This window comes from Staurois parvus, unplaced genomic scaffold, assembly GCF_062004578.1.
Source record: "Staurois parvus isolate SC_StPar_1 unplaced genomic scaffold, SC_StPar_1.0 ptg000131l, whole genome shotgun sequence".
NCBI lineage: Eukaryota > Metazoa > Chordata > Amphibia > Anura > Ranidae > Staurois > Staurois parvus.
In genome coordinates this window covers 13,702,774-13,715,375 of record NW_028317927.1, presented here as the reverse complement: position 1 = coordinate 13,715,375, position 12,602 = coordinate 13,702,774, and the positions used below count along the sequence as shown (strand labels likewise).

Genomic DNA, 12,602 nt, shown 5'->3' with positions numbered 1-12,602 from the left:
AATGGCCCAGCCAGAACCAAGACCTGAATTCAATCGAAAATCTGTAGGGTGATCTGAAGAGGGCCGTGCACAGGAGATGCCCTTGCAATCTGACAGATTTGGAGTGTTTTTGCAAGGAAGAGTGGGCAAATATTGTCAAGTCGAGATGTGCCATGCTGACAGATTCATAACCAAAAAGACTGAGTGCTCTAATAAAATGCTGTAATAAAATCAAAAGGTGCTTCAACAAAGTATTAGTTCAAGGGTGTGCACACTTATGCAACCATATTATTGTAGTTCTTTTTATTTTTGCTTCCCTCCACCTAAAAGATTTAAATTTGTTGTTCAGCTGAGTTGTACAGTTTATAGTTTACATTAAAGGTGGACAAAGTTCTGAAATTATTTATCTTTGTCTCATTTTTTATATCACAGAAACCTGACATTTTAACAGCTGTGTGTAGACTTTTTATATCCACGGTATGACTTCTGCTGCTTCTCACAGTTTCACTTTAACCTCCCTGGCGGTATTCCCGAGTGTAGCTCGGGGTAACATTTCAGTACCAAAAGCGGTAACCCCGAGCTACACTCGGGCTTACCTTGCGGCACTGCTCCGGCATGTGTTCTTCACTTACCTTACCCTGCGCTCCCACGATGTGTCCCCTGCAGCGTCCCCGGCCATCTCCTCCGGCCGATGCCGGCATCCGGCTTCTGTGTCCTGTCCCTGTGACGTCGGGACGTACGGGCGCCGCCGCCGGAAATTTAAAAATTTTAAAAAATGTCATTTTTTTTATTTTACATAGTAAAACATTGCTGTCTCAACCAATTTCACATACATATTGTCCCTAGTGCTTTGTCCTGCGCCCTGCCTGCATTTTGTCTGTTCTTTCTGCCTGGAAACTGAGAAATGTCCATGGCGTCCAAAAAGTGTCCCTTTAGGTCAAAAGCGGTTTAGATCAGCTAGAGAACAGCGATAGTAAATCAGAACCACTTGCAGAATTGAGTGATAATGATTCGTGGGGGAAATTCGTCATCAGACACTGAAAACGATTTTGCGACTGAGCTCAGCAATGTGCGAACTTGTCGCTCTATTTCACATTTCAGTGTTTTTGGTTTGATTATATTATTGAATTAAATTTTTTATTATTTTTATATTATTTTTATGATTATTTATTAAATTATAATTTATGATTTTGTGTTTCAAATTTTATCATACCCGGGATGTTTACTAGACTCTTGTTCGGACAGATTTCAGTGAGTTTTTCCTAAAAATTACAGCCTACAATAAAAAAAATACATATTTCCATGCAAAAAAATGGTACCGCTTTCAGCACCAAAAATCTGAAATAATCATACCGCCAGGGAGGTTAAACATCATTTGCTTATCATATTCTTCAAATTCATACTTGCTGAAGGATATCTGTGTAACAGAATGGAAGGGGAACACCAATCTGAACAACCCTGATGGTTTCCTAAAACTGGGGAAAAAACAGGCAAAATAGTTTTTTTGCTCATTTTATTTAAAAAATTGATGGTTTACAAAATAATATTTTTACTAGGACTATTGTTTTCTTTCATTTAGTTTTAAAGCCATAACATGTACGTATGTAAAATAATTTTAATGTGGTTCATAGATAAACATTTAGCATTTTAATGGCATAACAAGCAGTAAATATTGTGGCAATTTATAAGAGAGATTTCCACATGCAAATTACTTCCTGACTAGTCATCCTAGATATACATTCCTTAAATTTAGATTTATTTAGCCTAAAATGTTATAAAACGAAGAATAACAGGCTACTCAGCAAAACAATATACAATAGAAACTATCACCAGGGGCAGACTGACAACTCATGGGGCCCCCAGGCAATAGGGGATCATGGGGCCCCTGTGTCCTTGCCCAAACTCAAAAAAGCATATGAAAAAGGTATCAGGGGCATCTCATGGGGCCCCCTATTGACCCCGGGCCCTTGAGTAGTGCCTGAGTTTCCAAATGGTCAGTCCGCCCCTGCATGTGGGTGTATTAAATGTGAAGAGCAGCTTCATCCACTGCTCAATATGTAGATTAAAGCCTAATTCCAGCCAATTTTATTTTCTTTTGTTTTGGACAGAGTAGGGAAGTAAAAGAACCATTATATTTTTAATGAGGAATTCCCCCCACTTTCTGTTGGTACAGGAAGTGATAAGAAATCTGTTCATTGGGGACACTGATTGTAACCAAAAACATTTTTTGTCATTAAAGTGTTACTAAACCCACAACAGTAAAATCAGTCTGTAAATGCAGTAAAGCATGCTTGGTATTCTCACTGTGGAACCTAAGGGGTTAATCCTCTGCATTGTGTAAAAATGCTGTTTGATCCTGACTTCTCTGATCCTCCCCTTCTTCCAGTGCCCCCCCTCTTGTCTCCTAATAAGACATATGTGTGAAGAAACTCTGCACATGCTCAGTTTGGTGTGTATTGCAAGAGAGTTTTTTTTCTTCGTAGAGTGCACAAGGCCAATCAATGCTGTCCAGACAGAGCCCTGACCTCTGCATCCTCCTAGAAACTCCTCCTACAAGCCTTAACATGTGCTCGGCTGGACGCTGATAGAAGTCACAAGACTGCTCTAGCTGCTGATGAGAAAAGGTATTTAGCAGTTTATATTTACTAAAATAATTTCACTTCCATGCTCTGTGTACTGTGGGAGACCGGATTTAGTGAATGCAGGGTCCTGGGTTTAGTAACACTTTAAAATGGTGGCTGTTCGAACTTCTAACAGGTCATTACTGCAGTCTATGACCTGTCCTGGTGATGACTGCTCCTCTCATTTCCTGCTATCAAAGGCTGGACAACAAGTGAGGGGAATTCTCCTCAATGGGGTCATAAACAACAATAAATATTGGCTTAAGTATTTACTTTTTTCCTAATCTATACAAAATGTTATGGCTGGTATTTAACTCCCTTAGATTTACATGGATCTAGTTCCCTGACTGTCTTGCTGATGTAATCCAGGCTGAATCTAGTTCTCTGACTGAATTGGTGTCGCTAATCCAGGGGATAAGCATGAGAGTCAGGAAATCAGCAGCTTCTCAAAGAAGTCGGCATAGACAGAGCATATACTGTATTTTTCTCGACAATAAGGGACTTTTTAGGAAAGCAGTCTTTAAACCATATAACAGTATCTTTATTCTCTTCTCTGCATTCTTTGGATCTTCTTGTGGGGTTGCAATAAAATCATGTAACATTTTGGAACAAATATACATATAAGAAGACCATAACAGGAAAATAGTATTGCAAACATTTGTACCGCATCTAAATATTTTCCTGGAGCACTCAGATAGGTGGGAATGAATGTTATCCACACAGCAGAGACAATCACCATGCTGAAGGTAATGAATTTAGCTTCATTATAATGATAGGGCAAGTTCCGAACACAGAAAGCCAGAGTGAAACATACACACACCAGGAGCCCAATATATCCCAGCACTAGAGAAAAGGCCAAGGCTGAGCCAGCATCACACTGTAAAGTAATTGCAGGACTGTCAAAAGTGGTTTTCCTTACGGGTTGTGGAGGAGACAATATATTCCAGGCAGAACAAACAACAATTTGAAACAAATTACATAGAGTAATAAGGACTTTTTGTTTCATTGGACTAAATAACAAAGCTGCTTTCCTGTCAGGATGTTGTACATTAAATGCCACAATCACAACAATGGTTTTCCCCAAAATACAGGAAATGCAGAAGGCAAATGTAATGCCAAATCCAGTATTCCTCAGAAGGCAAGACATGGCCGATGGTTGTCCCAAATATGTAATGGAAGACAGCAAGCACAGGATGATAGAAAAAAGAGTGTAAAAACTCAAGTGGGAATTGTTAGCACGCACAATGGGATTATAGCGGTGGTATATGAAGATAATAATGATGACTGTTGTAAGAAATATACCAAACAATGCCCCTCCAAAAAGAACTGATCCCAATGTTTCTTTGAAGGATATATACTCCAGCTCCTTTGGGACACAGTGATCTTTCTGTGTATTGGACCAATACTCTAGAGGACATTGCAGACATTCCAGTGAATCTGTGTGCATAAACAGTACTTGACTCGGTTATATAGGGCTTTCTAGTGATCAGTTAACTTAATACAGGCATGAATAATACGAATTCTAATTGATTAGCTGGGATGTTGATAGGAGCCCAAAAGACCTGGAGTGCAATGGGGCAAACAATGTTTTACAACCTAGTATACTATAATAAGAGGCTGAGGCTGATTTTGTCTGCAAATTCTTTCTCCTTTCCCAGATCCTTTCATGTTTTGCACCTAAATAAAACCAATAGAGTTCTAATTATTTTTGCATAAGGGTCCCATGGGGAGAGAACCATGATACTAAAAAATACACCCCAGAGTACCTTGCTTCACCTCTGTTTTCACCACACCTCAAAATTGTGTATCCCTGAAGTAAAACTATAGGCAAAACATATTTTCTCATTTTGCGTGAAGTAGGGGAGGGTTATAACCTGTTAGGTTTTTTTTTTCCATCTGTGTCCCATTGGAGAGATTTTTCTTCACTTCAGGTACCATTGCCAAAACAGGAAGTGAGAGAAAATCCCTCCCCACCAGGATCACCAGAACTAGCATCCCGATTGAAAGATTTCACCTCTATTACTCTTCTAGCTTTAACCCCAGATGTGTGATTATCTTTTACTTTTATCTTGGATGATGATGGTAAACAGGACAAATATGTTGGGGAGGTGCAGCGTGGTGTGCTGGCCGAAAACACAGAGTCCCTGATTAAAGTAAGCATCGTACTACAGAACTTGTAAAACAGTCCAACATCCTGGGCAGGACAGCACACCTTACCGGGGAACTCACACCAATTCCTAGTAACAAAACATTTTTTGTGGAGTAGAGCAAACCTCAAACAGATCTGTGTTTTTGATTGATTGGTTTATTTCAATTTTCAACAGTGAGGTAATTTGTATTAGATGGTTAATGGTTTGAGAAAAATCTGGTTCTGGTGCAGCTCTGCATAGAAACCAATCAGCTTCCAGTTTTATTGTCAAAGCTTAATTGAACGAGCTGAAGTTAGTAGTTGATTGGCTACCATGCACAGCTGCATCAGATTTTGCATTCTCCAGTTTTAGTAAATCAACCCCTTTATTTTTTTCCCATGTGCTACCTCCCCTCATGCTAAACATATATATATATATTTTTTTTTTCTTTTCTGCACAATCAGATAGCTTGATATGAAAAATATTTGTAAGTCCAGATGTTCAGTGTTGAATATACCAAGCAGGAGTCAAATGACATGTAGTTAATCAAAGAATCTCACTAACTAGGAAAAGCAGCATGGTCATTAATGCTTGTCTGTTGATTTACACCAAATGTATTATACATTGAAGCCCAAGCTAGTTTTGTGATGGATTGAATACTGTCTTCAAACACTTTCTTTTTTTTAAGTGACATAATGAAAGTTAAATATTGAGATGATAAATGTTGTCAAAAGGACAATTGTGCTTTTTTCAGTTTAATATAAAATTGAAATGAGTGTGTTAACAATGACATATTGAACCAAGCTGTGCAAAACAGGATATTGTGAATGAGACGATAAGAAAAAATATAAAATGTGCCACATTTTGCTGCCTGCTAAATACAAGCCTCTCACTGACTGTGTCAGAATTCCGCCACCTCTTTTCTGAAACTCATTAGGAAATTTCACTCTGTCAAAGCGCACAGCTACTTCACAAGCTGCAATATATTAAAATCAGTCGTGCATGAATGATCTGAAGGCAAATTATTTTCCATTGTATACTTAGTTAAATTTAAATGGTTATGCTGAATAAATATAGAAAATAATTTACATGAAAAATGACGTTAAATATTATGGGTAAATGAGTTGCTGGTAACCTCTGGCACTTGTTACTCAGCTAATAGACCAGACATTCATTGCATGTATGGCAGGCAACAAGAAAACTCAGTGGAGGCAGCAAAACAATAACTTGTTTTTGTATTGATTTTAATTTTTAAAACCTATGGTCAAGATGTAACTTTAACAGGCACAGAGTGTGAAAGAAACTATCCAAATGCCATGAGTTCAGGGGTCACAATACTGACATCCTAACAGTTGTGCAGTCATCTTACTCTCTGTATAACAGAGCAGTGTTTCGCTTCTTTTATCTCTTTTTTTTTACCAGTAGTATTATTAGCGTTGCCAAAAAAGAGGAAACCATCTCCATTTATTAAACATAACCAGCAGAAAAGCTGAAACAGACCATCAAAGCATTCTGGAGATTTTTAGAACTGGCCCTGGGCGTTACATTTTGTTACTTCTCTGGTTAATAATAATATTATCCCTTTATACATCATAAATACATAGTTGTACATCTGCTAGCCTAAGGCAATCCCTCCAATTTATCTTCAGGTTGCAGACACATCCTATTGACGGACGTCAATAGATAATTAGGTATTGATTAGAAGGCAGCTGACATCTGATTGAAGCAAATTTCTGTTTTTTTTTAAGATACGGGAAATCATCTATGAAAATCTGTGTACACATACCCCGCAAGTCAGTTGATGTTATTAATGACTGGTCTGTAGAACTGACCTGTTTGATTACTGATCTTGCCTTCTTCACACATGACACAGTCAAAACAACATGAATATTTCCCTTGCTGTACTGCTTTTCTGCTTCCAGACGGGCAGCTTGCAGTGCACACAGACACTGGTATCTAATAGGAGGAAGCATATTATTCAATTACATTTTACAGCAGATGTATTGCTATATTAATATTTGAAAACTCCGAACAGAAGCCTCAAGGTCAACACTAATTGGTAAACCGAACTAAAAACGATTAGTTATGGACTCAGCCAGACTTAGTGGGTTTTTGTTTTATACCTATATAATGGGGCTGGTGGTCAAAGGCACATAAATGACTCCTTTATTACACAAAGACATATCTAAAAACAACAAAGAACACCACACTCCACAGGTCTCGCAGTATATCCCCTACCAGGGGATACCAGTGATATCAATTAGATAAGCATATAATAACATTAAATAGCTTTCTCTAAAAGGATCATGATGCTCAGCATGTTAAGTTCCAAAGTTAGTGACTGTGACTCCTCTTCAAAGTGATGCTCCTTGCATCATAAGTTTCTGCCACTCAAAAAAGAATGCAATAGGTGGAAACATAGTGGAGGCCCCATATGGAGATAAAAATGTGTAGTCCAGAAGAGGATATCCTGTAGATGCTGTAATTTGCATAGACAGAACAGAGCAGACAGAATACCAGACCAAATGTAGACCAGAGAAGGGAACCGATTGTAAAAGTTGTGTATATATATATACAGTTGTGTTCAAAATAATAGCGTGTGTTGAAAAAAGTGAATAAAGCTCAAAATCCTTCTAATAGCTTTTATTTCCATACACACAAATGCATTGGGAACACTACATATTCTATTCCAAATCAAAACATGAAGAAAAATATATCAAATTTGTGTTGTTCCTCTAAAGAAAAAGAAGAAAAGTGAATATTAGAGTGTTCAAAAAAATAGAAGTGTTTGTATTCTTCTTTACAAACTCAAACATTCACTATATAAATTGAAATATGTTTGAAGATTTTGCTTTCCTTTGAATCACTTAATTAATATTTAGTTGTATAAGCACTGTTTGAGAACTGTTGTACATCTGTGTTGCATGGAGTCAACCAACTTCTGGCACCTGTGAACAGGTATTCCAGCCCAGGATGATTGGACTACATTCCACAGTTCTTCTCTATTTCTTGGTTTTGCTTCAGAAACTGCATTTTTGATGTCACCCCACAGGTTTTCTATTGGATTAAGATCCGGGGTTTGGGCTGGCCACTCCATAACGTCAATCTTGTTGGTCTGGAACCAAGATGTTGCACATTTACTGGTGTGTTTGGGGTCGTTGTCTTGTTGGAACACCCATTTCAAGGGCATTTCCTCTTCAGCATAAGGCAGCATGACCTCTTCAAGTATTCTGATGTATTCAAACTGATCCATGATCCCTGGTATGCGATAAATAGGCCCAACATCATAGTATGAGAAACATCCCTATATCATGATGCTTGCGCAACCATGCTTCACTGTCTTCACAGTGTACTGTGACTTGAATTCAGTGTTTGGGGGTCGTCTGACAAACTGTCTCCGGCCACTAGACCCAAAAAGAACAATCTTACTTTCATCAGTCCACAAAATGTTGCGCCATTTCTCTTTAGGCCAGTCAATGTGCTCTTTGGCAAATTGTAACCTCTTCAGCACATGTCTTTTTTTCAACAGTGGGACTTTGCGGGGGCTTCTTGCAGATAGCTTGGCTTCACATAGGCGTCTTCTAATTGTAACAGTACTCACAGGTAACTTTAGACCTTCTTTGATCTTCCTGGAGCTGATTGTTGGCTAAGTCCTTGCCATTTTGGCTATTCTTCTATCCATTCGAATGGTAGTTCTTCCACATCTTTCAGCTTTTGGTTGCCATTTTAAAGCATCTGTGATCATTTTAGCTGAGCAGTCTATCATTTTCTGCACTTCTTTATATGTTTTCCCCTCTCCAATCAACTTTTTAATCAAGGTACTCTGTTCTTCTGAACAATGCCTGGAACGACCCATTTTCCTCAGAATTTCAGAGAGAAATGCACTGTAACCAGCATATACAACATTTGCTGCCTTCCTTCCTTAAATAAGGGCAATAATTGCCACCTGTTTTTCAAAGAATGAATGACCTCACTAATAGAACTCCACACTGCTATTATTTTGAACATGCCCCTTTCAATTAGTGATTCAATTACCCAGAATCAGCAGCATGCATGTCATGACTGTTGGGTCTGTTGGATTTCTATTACTCTACTACACCTGCTAGGAAATTATTTGCCATGTAGAAATATAATTTCTACCAAAAACAGTGATTGATCAGGTTAGTGATGTCTGACTGCTATTATTTTGAACACAGCTGTATATATAGTATCTTCACCTCTCTCTGACGCCCAGTAATATAGGCACCATCCAGGGGAGGAAATGTATTAGAAAGTAAAAGCCTCTCTCATACATTAACTGCATGGAGTCTGGTCCGGATAGCAACCAATGGCAAGTCCGCAAAGAGTGGCAGTAACAGTCCCTTTAATTGTAAAGAGGTTTCTCCAAAATTAGTGAAATTCAAGCATCAGAGCAAGCATGCACAGAACGTCATGATGCGGCATGTGCGGTGATGTTACGAGCATGCGCAGTAAAATAAACACATATATACTGGAAAAAGTGGCAGAGAAGTGAGGGCATAGTGGACAGCAACTACAACAATGAATCAAATGGTAATAAAAATGCATAAAGGTGTGAGCAGCAAATAAAACATACATGATACATAAAAACTGTTCTTCCAAGGATGCCAGTTTATAAAAATAAACACATTCAAAGGAAACCCAGTCCATGGCATGCCAACAAAAAGATAAATATTATAAATATCAAAAAGGATCGTCCGAATAATGTGCCAAAGACCACACAGCCTAACTATACTCAAATATACCTATATATACAGTACAAGAAATAAGCATGAAAAAACCCGTTGAAATAAATCAGTGGGCAAACCCACTTAAGAAATAGAGAAAAAAAAATTATACAAACACATATAGGGGGGACATCAAGATGTTAAGAAGGGGACAAAGCTAAGGCTTTCATTAAATCCAGGGGTTTAGTAGCTTCAAGCTCCTATATCCATCTTGCTTCACGTTGGAGTACCAATTTGTCAAAGTCTCCCCTCCTCGTATCATGAGGAACAACTTCCAAAACACAACATTGGAGAGTTCTAGGGTCACTATTATGTTTCAAACAAACGTGTCTTGCCAATGGGAATTTGAGGTGATAAGTAGAGATCTCATAGAGATGATCCTGAAAACTCTTGCAAATAGTACGGATGGTCTTGCTGATGTAGAAGGAACCACAGGCACAGAGGATGATAAAAACCACTCCAGATGTGCCACAGTTGGCTCTCTGTCTGCACCTGAGTGTCTTTCCCGTTGGTAAGGCCAAACTGTCTCCCTCGATCACGATAGGGCAGATATCACATATTTATTAATATTTTCTGTGGGGTTTTGCCATCTTATGATGGAGGAACTTTCATATAACTCCACATGTATGCAATTGAGACTTTAGCTTCTAAGATTGCCAGCAGTGGGCAGGAGGGACGGCTGCCATGGGCACAGTGGTTTACTGTACGGATGGGGCACCAGTGAACTCCTTCTGATACAAGGAATTTTAACAAGTAGATGACTGCTGGGGGTAGCTTCCTCTATTCTTGCACATAATGAAAGGGGTGGGGGGGACAGTTAGCTTCTTTGCCCTGGGCACTGGATGACCTTGTCCCGGCACTGGCTTCTACTATGGGTTTAATAAGGACATCCTTTTTCCTGAGTAGAAGCTGTGTGTATGGCAATTGTTTTTGTAGTATGAACTTGTAAGAACAGCAGACAGTTCTGTCAAAGTCCCTCAGCTTTCTTATATTCCATTTGGACTCAACTAGCAATGTCTCCACAATACTTACCCTTTCATTTGTATTAGGGAAGTTTCAATCTTGCAGGTACATTCTATATAAGAAAGCATAACATTCGACAAGGAGAGCAAAAAAAAAAAAAAACAATTAGAGTACAGAAGTGAATCTGGGAACTCAAGTGCACACAGCTCTTCAGTGGGTATGTGAGTTCATATAGCTGAATGTAGTAGAATTATTAGTTTTGGGTTAAACAAAAAATCAAGAAGTGTCCATAGATTGCAGGAGGTACACTTCTTGATTTCTTGCTTGACACATGTGCTTTATTATTAAGGGGGCTGAAGCAAACATATCACATTTTTTGTTTATTAGTTGTTTGGATGTATAATCATATTTATCTATAAAACTGAATAACCTATCATATTTGGGGTGTCTCCAAAGCATGGCATTTAGTGGTGTATAGTAGTAGTTTTGGATTACTGATCCTAAAGGTGAAAAAACCTTTACAGACTAATAAGTGACTAGTTTACAGTAATTGCTTATATCACATGTTTTGTAAGAATAGAGAATTTATGTGAAACTGTCAGCTATTTTAAAGTTTTATAACAAAATGTCCTGCATTACAGCAGATACCACAAGACACCTGCAATAACTTTTATTAACCTTTAAAACATTATCTGTGTTCCTTCTCCAAACTAAGCCTGACTTATAGGCTAAACTCTGCCAGCAGGTTATGAAGAATGCTTCAAGGCCAATAACAACATTTGGCATTAAGACATGTTAATGGCAGATAATGCAGCCAACCCATAAGTCACCAAACTCAGACCCTAGGCCTCAGTACTAAAGTAAAACTAGTTTAAGAGGGGCTCACAGAGGAAGGGTTACTAGTTAAAATGGTCCTCAAGGCATCTTGTGGTGTTTGTTCTTAAGTTGGCTATAAACACCTCAAATTTCTCTTCTTCAGTTCTTGTGGGTGGCCGGCAATGCTACATATCATCAGAAGTTCACACACTGTTTAATATGACATAACTACAGTTGGAGTGTAACATCAGCTCTTGTGTAAATAAATCTATGTGGAAGATATTTACCAGCTAATAATACTTTGGAAACATTTATATCATTTGAAAAGTTATAGAAGATATTGGTAAAGATGTACACCTGTATAAATCAATAACAAGACAATTGGCTGTGGAGTCAAAGAAAAGTGCAAGACTCCAAATCTCCAAACACTCCCCCCATGTCTTGGAATCAGGTTGTGGCTTGGAGTCCATCAATCTTTCACACATAGCTCAGTAAAATGCAAAGGAAAAGTCACCCTTTGATTATGTCTTCGCAGGCAAAACATTAATCAGCTGACAAGCTAAACACATGCTCTTGTCCCCAGGATCTCTCCTCTAACGTTTTTCCCCCAATGGGCTTAATCATGATTAATTCCATCAGGAGAATCATGTTAGAGTAGTGGTTTTGGGGACAGGGCCATGTACTGGTACTTGTCAGCTGACTAATGTTTTGCCTGTGAAAGCATCGGTGTCCAGCTTTTTACTTTGGATTATACAAACACAATAAGCTCAATTCACAAAGTTAACATACCAGGATAAGTATACTAATTTTGGAAAAAGTAAGTACACTCATTTTGTAAAAGTCATAGTATTGGATTCCAATGAATTTTGAAAATTACAATTGAATGACTGAATTAGAGAACCTTTATCCTTGTGTTAAAAACTTTGTGAGTTGAACCTAATTAATAAATGACTGTCAGCCTCTTGTGAAAGTGTTTAAGGGCAGGCATATGTGAAAAGAAATATAGACTGTGCCCAAAGGTTAAGTTTTAAGGGGGCACTTTTGCTTTCCTTGGCAGCATTTTTAAACCTTCCCCTCTGTGAGGTTCTGTAAACATACAAAGCGCATTTAAATATATGCATATACACTATATATTTATATATGCATGATATATGCTATAGAAGATTTTAGGAATGGTGTCCCCATAGCGAAGACCCATTAAATGTCACCCAAACATTCTTTTCAGTTTAACTATGGTGTTAGGAATTTGATGTAGAAAAATCCAGTGGTTAGGTTACACCTCTGCAATGTAGAAGAAATACATAACCAGGGAGGAAATGTTGTTATTAGAGCAAAATCAACAGACACCA

General features: G+C 38.2%; 1 protein-coding gene across 1 annotated transcript in view; it reads right to left on the bottom strand.

Moving 5' to 3' along the window:
• Nucleotides 1-3,141: 3,141 nt before the first annotated feature.
• Nucleotides 3,142-12,602, bottom strand: part of LOC149466409 (extracellular calcium-sensing receptor-like) — a 29,586-nt gene continuing 20,125 nt past the window's right edge. Inside the window, exons 5-6 of the mRNA XM_089672643.1 lie at nucleotides 6,562-6,685; nucleotides 3,142-4,037 (exon numbers count right to left, since the gene is read on the bottom strand). Of these exons, the coding sequence (XP_089528769.1) occupies nucleotides 3,142-4,037; nucleotides 6,562-6,685 (1,020 nt within the window). The remainder of the gene's footprint in view (nucleotides 4,038-6,561; nucleotides 6,686-12,602) is intronic.